The sequence below is a fragment of the Rhinoraja longicauda genome, chromosome 11 (assembly GCF_053455715.1).
Source record: "Rhinoraja longicauda isolate Sanriku21f chromosome 11, sRhiLon1.1, whole genome shotgun sequence".
NCBI lineage: Eukaryota > Metazoa > Chordata > Chondrichthyes > Rajiformes > Arhynchobatidae > Rhinoraja > Rhinoraja longicauda.
The window spans coordinates 2721440-2735160 of NC_135963.1; the positions used below are offsets into that span (position 1 = coordinate 2721440).

A 13721-nucleotide genomic window follows, 5' to 3' on the forward strand; every position below is an offset into this window, starting at 1 on the left:
CTTGCCTCTCTCAGCATCCTGGGATACATCTCGTCAGGGCCCGGAGACTTATCCACTTTTAAGCCTGCCAGAGCCTCCAGCACCGCCTCCCTGTCAATAGCAATATGCTCAAGAACATCACAACCCTCCTGCTCCATTTCTATGTCCGCATCGCCCTCCTCCCTCGTAAAAACAGATGCAAAAAAATCATTTAAAACATCTCCTACATCCTCTGGCTCCACACACAGCTTTCCACTATGGTCCCTGATGGGCCCCACTCTTTCCCTCGTTATCCTCTTACCCTTGATATACTTATAGAACACTTTGGGATTTTCTTTTATTTTGCCCGCTAGTGCTATCTCATGGCCCCTTTTTGCTCTCCTAATTTCTTTTTTAAGAACCACCCTACACCTTCTGTATTCCTCTAATGATGCCTGTGCCTTAAGTTCTTTATGCCTTCCAAAAGCCCCCCTTTTTTTTCGAATCAATCCTACTATATCGTTCGACATCCAAGGTTCTTTGGACTTGTTTGTCCCACCCTTGAACTTTAGGGGAACATGCTTCCTCTGTACTTTTTCAATTATTCCTTTGAATGACTCCCATTGTTCTGATGCGGTCCTCCCCACGAGAAGCTGATCCCAGTCCACCAGGGCCAACTTCTGCCTTAACAGATTAAAATCGGCCTTGCCCCAATTTAGAAATTTTCCTCTTTATCCTTTTCCATTACCACCTTAAATATCACTGAATTGTGTTCACTGTCACCAAAATGCTCTGCCACTGACACTTCAGCCACCTGTCCGGCCTCATTTCCCAAGATTAAGTCCAATACCGCCCCCTCCCTTGTTGGACTTTCAACATATTGGCTCAAAAAGCCCTCCTGGATGACCCTTAGGAACTCTGCACCCTCAGGGCCCTTGACACTTTGGCTATCCCAATCAATATTCGGGAAGTTGAAATCCCCTACTATTACTACCCTGTTGTTTTCACACACCCCCGAGATTTGCCTACAAATATGTTCTTCTATTTCCCTCTGACTGTTTGGGGGTCTGTAGTATACACCCAGTAAGGTGCATGCCCCTTTTCTATTTCTCAATTCCACCCAAATAGCCTCATTTGAGGAACCCGCTAATATGTCATCCCTTCTTACAGCAGAAATAGATTCTTTGATTAATACTGCAACACCCCCTCCCCTTTTTCCCTGCTCTCTGTCTCTCCTGAAGATTCTATATCCTGGAATATTGAGCTGCCAGTCCTGCCCTTCCTTCAACCATGTTTCCGTAATGGCAACAATGTCGTACTCCCATGTGTTCAGTAACACCTTCAATTCATCCCCCTTGCTTCCAATACTCCTTGCATTAAAATAAATGCCGTTCAGACTTGCCCTGCCCCATTGTGCTGGGGCATTCTTGTTCTGCCTCCCAATCTGACCAGTTTTTTCCTCTACATTTTCCTTCTCCTCACCCCCTATACTAGCTCCATGCTGTATCCCAACCCCCTGCCAAATTCGTTTAAACCCTCCCCAACAGTGCTAGCAAACCTCCCCGCCAGGATATTGGTTCCCCTCTGGTTAAGGTGAAGACCGTCCGGCCTATACAGTTCCCACCTTTCCCAGAAACAGGCCCAATTATCCAGAAAAACGAATCCCTCCCCTCTGCTCCAACTCCTGAGCCACACATTAAACTGCTCTATCCTCCTATTTCTAGACTCACTAGCTCGTGGCACAGGGAGTAATCCAGAGATTACAACCTTAGATGTCCTACACTTCAATCCTCTACCTAGTCCTTTTTTTAACTCTCTTCCTAGCCCCCTAAATTCTCCTTTCAGGACCTCTTCCCGCCTGCAACTGCTCCAAAACGCCGCAGCGAGACTCCTGACGGGTACCCGTAAAAGGGACCACATCACCCCGATTCTGGCCTCTCTCCACTGGCTCCCTGTACGGTACAGAATCAACTTCATGCTCCTATTCACGTATAAAGCCCTAAATGGACATTCCCCCCCCTACATCAAAAATCTTCTAACCCCCCTCTCTAACTCCAGGTCCCTCAGGTCGGCCGACTTGGGGCTACTCACTATCCCGCGGTCTAGGCTTAAGCTCAGGGGTGACCGCGCTTTTGCGGTTGCAGCTCCTAGACTGTGGAACAGCATCCCTCTCCCCATCAGAACTGCCCCCTCCATCGACTCCTTTAAGTCCAGGCTCAAAACCTATTTCTACTCCCTAGCGTTTGAGGCTCATTGAGGAGGCGCTGTGAACTGTTTGCGTGCTACTGTATGTTTCATTTTTTTCCTTAGTACATAATCAGATGTACAGCACTTTGGTCAACGTGGGTTGTTTTTAAATGTGCTATACAAATAAAATTGACTTGACTTGACTTATCCTACCTATATTGTTGGTACCCATATGTACCACGACCTCTGGCTCTTCTCCCTCCCCTTTCAGGATCCCGGACACCGGCACCAGGGAGGCAAACCACCATCCGGGTCTCCTGACTGCGTCCACAGAATCGCCTATCTGACCCCCTCACTATAGAGTCCCCTATCACTATCGCTCTCCTCTTCCTTTCCCTACCCTTCTGAGCAACAGGGCCGGACTCCGTGCCAGAGGCCCGGGCACCGTCGCTGCCCCCAGGTAGGCTATACTCCCCAACAACACCTAAACAGGAATATTTATTACCAAGGGGTACATCCACTGGGGTACTCTCTCGTCCCTGCCTCTGCTCCTTGCCCCCCCTAACCGTGACCCACTTGTCTACCTCCCGTGGTCTTGGAGTGACCACCTCTTTATAACTCTTCTCTATAACCTCCTCACTCTCCCTAACCAGACGGAGGTCATCAATCTGCCGCTCCAGGTTCCTAATACGGTCCCTTAGGAGCCCCATCTCATCGCACCTGGCGCAGATGTGGATGTCTGGAAGACTATCAGACTCCCAGATTCCCCACATCCGACACCCAGAACAATAAACTGCCCTGGCACTCATACTCTCCAAACAAAGGCCCGTGCTCGGTTACTAAACCTACCGCCCGGCCGCTGCTCCACCCGCTCCAACCGCCCACCCAAAATAACTGAGTGATCTCCTGGGAGAGGCGAAAAACCGGATTAAAAAACCCAGGCCAATTTGGGGAAAAAAATCCGGGAAATTCCTCTCCGACCCCAAGCTAGGCGATCAAAACTTGTCCGGGAGATCACACAGGTCTTACTCCTTACTATCTCCACACAATACTTCCCAAGCTGCTGCTGCTGATTGCTGCTACTGCTCTTTTAAATTCATCCAGTGAATTGGCCTCCACTGCCCTCTGTGGCAGAGAATTCCACAAATTCACAACTCTCTGAGTGAAAAAGTTTTTTCTCACCCCAGTTTTAGATGGCCTCCCCTTTATTCTTAGACTGTGGCCGCTGGTTCTGGACTCCACCAACATTGGGAACATTTTTCCTACATCTAGCTTGTCCAGTCCTTTCATAATTTTATACGTCTCTATAAGATTCCCACTCATCCTTCTAAACTCCAGTGAACACAAGCCCAGACTTTCCAATCTTTTCTAATATGACAGTCCCGCCATCCTGGGGATTAACCTCGTGAACCTACTCTGCACTGCCTCAATAGCAAAGACGTCCTTCCTCGAATTAGGAGACCAAAACTGCACACAATACTCCAGATGTGGTCTCACCAGGGCCCTGTACAACTGCAGAAGGACCTCTTTGCTCCTATACTCAAATCTTCTCGTTATGAAGACCAACATGCCATTTGCTTTCCTCACTGCCTGCTGTACCTGCACGCTTACTTTCAGTGACTGGTGTACAAGGACACCCAGGTCTCGATGCACCTCCCCTTTACCTAATCCGACACAGCATGGCACAGCATTTAAAATATCCCCTACAGAGGTCAAATGACAGCAAAATGAACAATTTCTTCTTAAATCCAGAGGTACTTGGTCAATTTTAACAACCTCATTTAAATACCTCGGCTAAAGACCTGCAATGTAAAACTATTGTAATCATTAGCCACATGACCATCGCTCCATATTCTGCACAACAGCGCTAGGTTCTCCAAGAATAATGTATGGATATATTGAATTAATTTAACCCAATTTCTTCTTTTTTGTTTAGTTACCATCATAAGCAAGCAAACTACCTCAAGGGAAAGGGAAATGTCTCACTTCTCCAGAGTTAGTCATGGAGTTCTACTGGTCCTTCAGCCCAACTCACCATTGCCCATCACGCCTGCCTCTACTAATCTCACTTTGCCTGCATTCTCACTCTGATCCCTGCTCATTCAGCCACCAGTCCAGGTGCTTCAACTGTTGGTATTGTCAGGAAAGCCAATGGCAGTCAGTATCATGAAAGACCACAGGGAGATACAAAATGCGGGAGTAACTCAGCGGGACAGACAGCACCTCTGGAGAGAAGGACTGGGTGACGTTTCTGGTTGAGACCACCACCACCACCACCTTGGTCTCATTTCACAGGCTCTTGAACGCAACACAACACTAACCTCAGCAACTAGGATCGTTTGGGGATAGTGCCTTCAGTTGCACTACCGACTTTGTTTTTTGCACTATTATTGTTGACTAGTATTATTTATTAATTTCGTGTTTTTGATTATAATATCTGTACGTTATTGCATTAACAGGCCTGTTAAGCTGCAGTAAGTAAGAATTTCATTGCTCTTTTGTTGGTACACATGATAATTAAACATGTGGCTCTTGACACTTGAAAAAATCTTGCCCTCCAATCACCTTTAAATATTTCTCCCTTTTGCCTTAAATTGATTCCCTCTAGTTTTATACTGATCTACCCTTTGAAATGAAACCAGCAACTATCGACCCATGGGCCTCAATTTTATAAACCTTTCAAGTCACCCCTCAGTTTCCTGGGCTCCAGTGAAAATAACCCAAGCCTAACCTGGACTACCTCCGACATCTCCCTCCCGTTTCTGGACCTCACCATCTCCATCACAGGAGACAGACTAGTGACTGACATCTACTATAAACCCACTGACTCGCACAGCTATCTGGACTACACTTCTTCCCACCCGGTCCCCTGCAAAACGTCTATCCCCTACTCCCAATTCCTCCGTCTACGCCGCATCTGCGCCCGGGATGAGGTGTTTCACACTAGGGCATCAGAGATGTCCTCATTCTTCAGGAAAGGGGGCTTCCCCTCTTCCATTAAAGATGAGGCTCTCACTAGGGTCTCTTCTACATCCCGCAGCTCCGCTCTTGCTCCCCCTCTCCCCATTCGTAACAAGGACAGAATCCCCTTCGTTCTCACCTTCCACCCCACCAGCCAGAGTATCCAACAAATCATCTGCCAACATTTCCGTCACCTACAACAGGACCCCACCACTGGCCATATCTTCCTACCCCCTCCCCTTTCTGCGTTCCGCAGAGACCGTTCCCTCCGTAACTCCCTGGTCCACTCGTCCCTTCCTACCCAAACCACTCCATCCCCGGGCACTTTCCCCTGCAACCGCAGGAGATGCAACACCTGTCTCTTTACCTCCCCCCTCAACTCCATCCAAGGACCCAAACAGTCTTTCGAGGTGACAGAGGTTCACCTGCACCTCCTCCAACCTCATCTATTGCATCCGCTGCTCTAGACGTCAACTTCTTTACATTGGCGAAACCAAACGCAGGCTCGGCGATCGCTTTGCTCAACACCTTCGCTCAGTCTGCCTTAACCAACCTGATCTCCAGGTGGCTGAGCACTTCAATTCCCCCTCCCACTCCCAGTCTGACCTTTCTGTCATGGGCCTCCTCCAGTGCCATAGTGAGGCCCACCGGAAATTGGAGGAACAGCACCTCATATTTCGCCTGGGCAACTTGCAGCCCAGTGGTTTGAACATTGACTTCTCCAACTTTAGATAGTTCCTCTGTCCCTCTCTTCCCCTCCCCCATCCCAGATCTCCCACAGTCTTCCTGTCTCCACCTATATCCTTCCTTTGTCCCGTCCCCAACATCAGTCTGAAGAAGGGTCTCGACCCGAAACATCACCCATTCCTTCTCTCCTGAGATGCTGCCTGATCTGCTGAGTTACTCCAGCATTTTGTGAATACAAGCCTATCCAGTGCTCATTTGTAATTCAAGCCCTCCAATCCAATATCCTGGTGAATCTCTTTTGCATTCTGCTACCACATCCTTTCTAAAAGACTTTCTAAAGGGCAGTGACCAGAAATGCTGACCACTGAGTGCAACCAACTCTTGTAATCAATGCGCATGGTTGGCTGGGACAGAATGTTATGACACATTGGCTCCAAGAGTTTTGGCAAACCCGATCCAAAATTGGCTTGACTGGAGGGGGAGTAGCATCATAATAATAATAATAATAATGCATTACATTTGTATAGCGCTTTTCTAAACACTCAAAGATGCTTTACAGGGTTAAAGAGACTCATAGACTCATCCACCATGGAAACGAGTCCTTTGGCCAAATTTATCCATACTGAGCAAGATGCCCTATCTAAACTAGTCCCACCTTCCCATGTTTGGCCCATATCCCTCCATACATTTTCCATCCATGCACCTGTCCAAATGTCTTAAGTGCTGTTACAGCACCTGCCTCAACTACCTCTGGCCGCTCGTTCCAGATGGCCACCATCCTACACCTTGCACTTTGTTCTCTCTTCCAGATCATTAATGTAAATAGTATACAATTGTAAGCCAAGAATTAATCCATGGGATTCTCCACCATCTAGAAGTCCCATTTTATTCTACACTAGACCAAGTGGACCCGTTGGGCCCAAACCTCTCCTGCATTGGTGCAACACACTCTCCTCCCCCCCTACCCCCTCCCTCCTCCTCCCCACCCCCTCCCTCCTCCTCCCCACCCCCCTTGATCCTCGTATCCTCCCTCCTCCGCCTCTCCCTCCCTCCCTCCCTAAGAGACAGATTTATACTTTAAAATGTGAATGACTTAAAAAATATAACACCAATTTCAATGAAACTTCTTCCATTAGCACCAAAGGGAAGATGGTGAGTAAGGTGGATCTAAAATCGTTGCGCTATCGTGTACCGTTTTGGTTGTAGTTCAGGAACAAACAAACAAACAAATGAGAGTTTTAGTATATAGATAGATTTTAAATTTTCCTCAGTGACAGCCAGTTTCCAATCCACGTTAACGTACATTCCCCAGCTCGTTAATCTAGGCACCAACCTCTCATGTGGCACCTCGACAAATGGCTTCAACAATTCATCTACAGGCTCCCCTTTGACGGCTCTCCCTGTCACATTCAGAGAGAATCTGAGCAAATCCGTCAAAATTAATTGACCTTTCATAAACCATGTTGATCAAATGAACATCACTGTTCACGATGTTATCATTTTCTTTTTGTACAATGAAAGTAAATAGAAATCACTTTTATAACTTTGCCTGAGCATCAGACATGTAGGTAACTACAGTCAGTTGTAAATTATGGCCTTATCGCAACTCTACTACATCAATCCGCTTCGGCCTGTTTCATTAAACACTCCTCCTTGCAGCAAGGTCATAAGAGTATTTGTGGAGTATTGTGAGCAGTTTTGGGCCCCATATCTGAGGAAGGATGTGCTGGCTCTGGAGAGGGTCCAGAGGAGGTTTATGAGAATGAGTGGGTTAACATATGATGGACGATTGATGGCAATGGGCCTCTACTCGCTGGAGTTTAGAAGGGAGAATCTCATTGAAATTTACGGAATAGTGAAAGGCCTACATAGAGTGGATGTGGAGAGGATGTTTCTACTAGTGGGAGAGTCTAGGACCAGAGGTCACAGCCTCAGAATTAAAGGACACTCCTTTAGGAAGGAGATGAAGACAAAGACGTACAGGTATGTAGGTTAATTGGCTGGGTAAATGTAAAAATTGTCCCTAGTGGGTGTAGGATAGTGTTAATGTACGGGGATCACTGGGCGGCACGGACTTGGAGGGCCGAAAAGGCCTGTTTCCGGCTGTAGATATATGATATGATATGATAAGAAGAATTTCTTTAGTCAGAGGGTGGTGAATCTGTGGAATTCATTGTCACAGAAGTCTATGGAGGCCGTCAATGGATATTTTTAAGGCAGAGATAGATAAGATTCTTGACTAGGGCGGGTGTCAGGGGTTGTGGGTAGAAGGCAGGAGAATGGGGTTGAGAGGAAGAGATAGATCAGCCATGATTGAATGGCGGAATAGACTTGATGGGCCGAATAGCCTAATTCTGCTCCTAACACTTATGAACTCAATAGTCATACTGTGTGGAAACAGGCTCTTGGACCCAACTTGCCACCGCTGCCCAACATGCCCCATCTGAATCTGTCCCACCTGCCTGCTTTTCGCCCATATCCCGCTAAACTAACCCTATCCATGCACCTGTCAAAATGTTTCTTAAATGTTGCAAAAGTCCTGCCTCAACTACTTCCTCCGGCAGGTCGATGTCTCTACTCTGGGCAAAAGATTGCGCTGACCCAATTCAATAGACAATAGGTGCAGGAGTAGGCCATTCGGCCCTTCGAGTCAGCACCACCATTCAATGTGATCATGGCTGATCATTCTCAATCAGTACCCCGTTCCTGCCTTCTCCCCATACCCCCTGACTCCGCTATCCTTAAGAGCTCTATCTAGCTCTCTCTTGAATGCATTCACAGAATTGGCCTCCACTGCCTTTTGAGGCAGTGAATTCCACAGATTCACAACTCTCTGACTGAAAGAGTTTTTCCTCATCTCCGTTCTAAATGGCCTACCCCTTATTCTTAAACTGTGGCCTCTGGCTCCACATCATTTTGTAATATTTTCCATTTTCAACATGTATTTTTCACCTTGAGAGGAAAGCCATTGGCAGACCCTTGGAAGAAGAATGATTATTTGCCAGATTCGCGTCATGTGTAGCTAATAGCTGACTTCCAACTTTTATAAATGGATTTGATCCCATATCTTGACTGGGTTGATGACGTAAAACATGATTGCTCTCTCATTTATCTCTCCAAATATAACACGTTGCCCCGACGTCTAAAAATGTTAACTTTACCTGTGGTGGACTTTCCCATTTTCTTAAGAAATCTTCTTTGGCTTTTGCTAAGAACTCTTTCACTAAAAGAAAAAGCAAAGTGATGCAAAGATTAGAAACAAAACCACCGGCGTATGAAGGCAAAATAGTTGAATTATCAGGTGTGCAAGTAGTAAAACCATTGCAAACATTGAAAATCAAACCTTAAGGATGGCCAAATATGCAAAACGACTTGGACACAAGATACAAAAATATATTTTCAACATTTCTGTTGCACAAACTTAAAGCTTCTGAGTGGAGGAGTTTTATCGGAACTTGTAGCTATCGCTACTAGTTCGCAACAACTTAAAACAAATGTAAAATAAAATCCAGGCAACAACTAAGCACACAGGTTTAATGTTACATGGCTACGAAGCAATGGATGGAAATGCAAAATGACCATCAGCACAGACACACACACACTAAAGCTGTAAAATAATGCAAACCAAAGCGGCTCATAGTCACAGAAGGTTGAATTTTTGAGTTCTTTACAGTATTAAGAGGCCGATCTGACTTTGTGATTTGTAGTGACTTTGAAGTCAGGAAACTAAATCGCCATTAGGAAGTGATCTTATAATAACCACATTGAACCTTCATTGGAGAGTACATAATTTTGTTTGGTATTATTTCTAAACTTTTATGAAGTTTTTGCAAACTACAGGAGCACTTCCAGATATCACATGAAACATTATTCAATTTGCAAATAGTGTTAGAATTATGCAGCATGGAAAAAGGCCCTTCCGCTCAATGTATTCTTACCACTGTTTACCTAAGCTAGTCCCATTTGCCAAGATTTGGCCCTTTTCCTTCCAAACCTTTGCGATCCACGTTTCTCTCTAAATGTCTTCTTAACATTGCAATTGTCCCTCAGCAGCTCGTTCCATGCAGGCACTACCCTCTGTGTCAAAAGATTGACCCTCGTGCCCCTTATAAATCATTCCCCTCTCAGACAGATATATCCTCTCGGTTATGTCACCCCTGGCCTCCTAGGATCCAGGCAAAAAACTCCAGCCATTCAGTTAGAGTCATAGAGTGATACAGCATGGAAACAGGCCCACCTTGCTCACACCAGCCAACATGTCCCGGCTACACTAGTCCCATTTGCCTGCGTTTGGCCCACATCCCTCCAAACCTGTCCTGTCCATGTACCCGTCTAACTGTTTCTTAAACGTTGTGATTCTCCCAGCCTCAACTACCTCCTCTGACAGCTTGTCCATACACCCACCACCCTTTGTGTTAAAAAATAACCCCTCAGATTCCTATTAAATCTTTTCCCCCCTCACCTTGAATCTATGATCTCTGGTCCTCGATTCCCTGACTCTGGGCAAGAGACTCTGTGCATCTACCCAATCTATTCCTCTCATGATTTTGTATACCTCTATAAGATCTCTAACTTCAAGTAACCCTTGCTTTCCCTCTGTCTCTCCATCCCTCCCCCATCCTGAAGAAGGGTCTCGACCCAAAACGTCACCCATTCCTTCTCTCCAGAGATGCTGCCTGTCCCTCTGAGTTACTCCAGCATTTTGTGTGTACCTCCCAATCCTAGTTCTCCGACCAGTCTGACTGTCCTCCTGATTAAATTTTACAATGTATGCTTCATTGTCACCTTCCCCTCAGCTAACAATCTATTCTACATATTCCTAGAGCTTTGTCCCCTATGATCTCTTGTTTTCACACCCTACCCTTCCACGGTAGCGCAGCGGTAGAGTTGCTGCTTTACAGCGAATGCAGCGCCGGAGACTCAGGTTCGATCCTGACTACGGGTGCTGCACTGTAAGGAGTTTGTACGTTCTCCCCGTGACCTGCGTGGGTTTTCTCCGAGATCTTCGGTTTCCTCCCACACTCCAAAGACGTACAGGTATGTAGGTTAATTGGCTGGGTAAATGTAAAAATTGTCCCTAGTGGGTGTAGGATAGTGTTAATGTACGGGGATCGCTGGGCGGCACGGACTTGGAGGGCCGAAAAGGCCTGTTTCCGGCTGTATATATATGATATGATATGATATGATATCTCTCGTCACCTTAAACCTATGTCCTCTGGTTCATAATATCCATTGCACATTTTTTTCTGCACCCTTTCCAGCTTAATGGCATCCTTCCTATGGCAACCAGAGCCAAACAATATTCCAAGTGTAGTCTCACCAATGTCTTCTATAGTTGAAACATGATGCCTAGATCCTGTACTCAATGTCCAGACTCATGAAGGCAAGCATGCCAAACACTGCTTTCACCACCTTGCTGAACTGTGCCTCCACTTTCAGTACCCTAGGTCTCTTTTCTACAATACTCTCCAAGGCCCTACCATTTACTGTGCAAGTCCTGCCCTGGTTTAATGTACTAAATTGCAAGAACTTGCACATATCAGAGTTAAATTCCATCTGCCACTCTTTGGCTCACTTCTCCGTAAGACTAAAGACATAGGAGCAGAATTAGGCCATTCGGCCCAACGTGTCCATTCAGCCATTCAATCACGGCTGATTTATTCTTCTCTCTCAATCCCATTCATTCTCTTGCCTTCTCCCCACAACCTTTGACATCATTTCTAAGCAAGAAACTATAAATCTCAGCTTTAAAAATACCCAATGCCTTGGCCTCCAGAGCCGTCTGTGGCAATTAATTCCAGTTTCACCGCCCTCTGGCTAAAGAAATCCCTCATCTTCATTCTAAAAGGTACGTCCTTTTATTCGGAGGCTGTGCCCTCTGGTTCTAAACTTGCCCAGCTGCTTTTGATTTTGTTGTAATCTTAGATAACCCTACTCACAATCCACTATACCACCAATTTTGGTGTCATCTGAAAACTTTGCAACCATGTTAATGTTGTCATCCAAATCATTGGTAAGGATTACAAGCCGTAAGTAGACTGCCAATAGGTCACAGGCCTCCAAACTTAAAAATTATAATTTTTGTTGACCATTGCTTTTTTTGCAATTAACATCTTCAATACGTCTCCATTTGTTAAGGTGTTTTCATTTGAAACTAAATGTGCCTTGCGTCACGATCTGAATTTAAAAAAATATTAAAATTTGACCTTCTATGACTTTGGGCTTCTTATGAAATAACGCGCATACCAAAGGTCTCTACAGTTCATCAAGGGTTTTCAGGACAATCACCCAAGTAACCAAAGGCATGAGATGATGAGAAGAAAAGAAGGAGAGAAAAAAGTTCATGAATTTAACCACAGTAGAAAGGATGAATTACAAATAGAACATACATTTCACACTCCCAATGTCAAAAATACAAGTTATAACAATTTGTCCACTTGAATTAGTAAACGATGACCATACCCAAACAGGGAGTGGAGAAAAGTGAGAACCTGGGAGTAAAGGGCAACCATTATCTCAGGAGGGCCATCATCGTCAAAGACGTACAGGTTTGTAGGTTAATTGGCTGGGTAAATGTAAAAATTGTCCCTAGTGGGTGTAGGATAGTGTTAATGTACGGGGATCGCTGGGCGGCTCGGACTTGGTGGGCCGAAAAGGCCCTGTATATATATTATATGATATGATGGGTGGCGTGGGGTGGCGCAGCGGTAGAGTTGCTGCCTCACAGTGGGAGAGACCCGGGTTCCATCCCGACCACGGGCGCTGTCTGTGCGCAGTTTGTACGTTCTCCCTGTGACCTGCGTGGGTTTTCCCCTGGGTGCCCGGTTTCTTCACACACTCCAAAGATGTGTCCGGCGCGGCCTGGAACGTGGCAACTACAACAGCCTGACCGCGGGAGAAGACGGCAGGGGAAGAGAAAAGACATTCTGGCCTTCCATCACAGTGAGGAGGTGACTGGAGGAGACTCACTGTGATGGATGTTTCTTTCTGTTTCTTTTTGTTTGATTGTGTGTGTTATTGCTTATTTTTATTGCTTTTATTGCTCTTGTTGTTGGACTGTGGGTAATCTTTCATTTCACTGCACATTTATGTGTGTGTGACAAATAAACTTGACTTGACTTGTATACGTTTGTAGGCTAATTGGCTTAAGTAAGATTGTAAATTGTCCCTAGTGTGTAGGTTAGTGTTAATGCACGGGGATCGCTGGTCGGCGTGGACTTGGTGGGCCGAAGGATCTGTTCCTGTGCTGTATCTCTAAACTTAACTAAACTAACAAGTAAATCTCTATTTAATTAGCATTGAGTGCCACAAGTGAAATATTAAGACTTTGGCCAGAGGGAGGGATAAAATTATTTCTTGGCAGGGTGAGTAATTCAATGAATCAGTGCTCGATGAATAGTCATGGTTAAGTTAAGATGCAAACATGATATTGGTTAAAAAAGGAGGTCATCTTTGCTGATGGCAAATTATTTCTTGAAAAATTCTGGTTATACTTTCTCAAGCTGCAACTTCAAAGATGCAAATCAAAAGCCAGAAGTGCCTTTTGATCTGAACACATTCAAAACATATGTAGGTTAATTGGCTGGGTAAATGTAAAAATTGTCCCTAGTGGGTGTAGGATAGTGTTAATGTACGGGGATCGCTGGGCGGCACGGACTTGGTGGGCCGAAAAGGCCTGTTTCCGGCTGTATATATATATGATATGATATGATATGAAATATTAATAATGGATATCAATAATTTGTTTGTTCGCTCGTTCCAGTGAAGGCGCTATTGTACAGGGCAGCCAGCCAACAGTCGCTTGTCTTTTTCTTTTTGTTTTCACTTTTAATTTCAATTTTTCGTGTACCTTGTTGTGTGTTGTGACTGTTGGCAGACCAATTTCCCTCCCCGGATGAATAAAGTTTTATTGTATCGTCTCGGAGGAA

At 45.5% G+C, this 13721-nt stretch overlaps 1 protein-coding gene across 1 annotated transcript in view; it reads right to left on the reverse strand.

The window, feature by feature from the left end:
- LOC144598239 (cAMP-dependent protein kinase catalytic subunit beta) overlaps window positions 1–13721 on the reverse strand; it is a 139713-nt gene that overhangs the window by 32446 nt on the left and 93546 nt on the right. The window contains exon 2 of the mRNA XM_078408129.1: window positions 8955–9016. Coding sequence (XP_078264255.1) covers window positions 8955–9016 — 62 coding nt within the window. The remainder of the gene's footprint in view (window positions 1–8954; window positions 9017–13721) is intronic.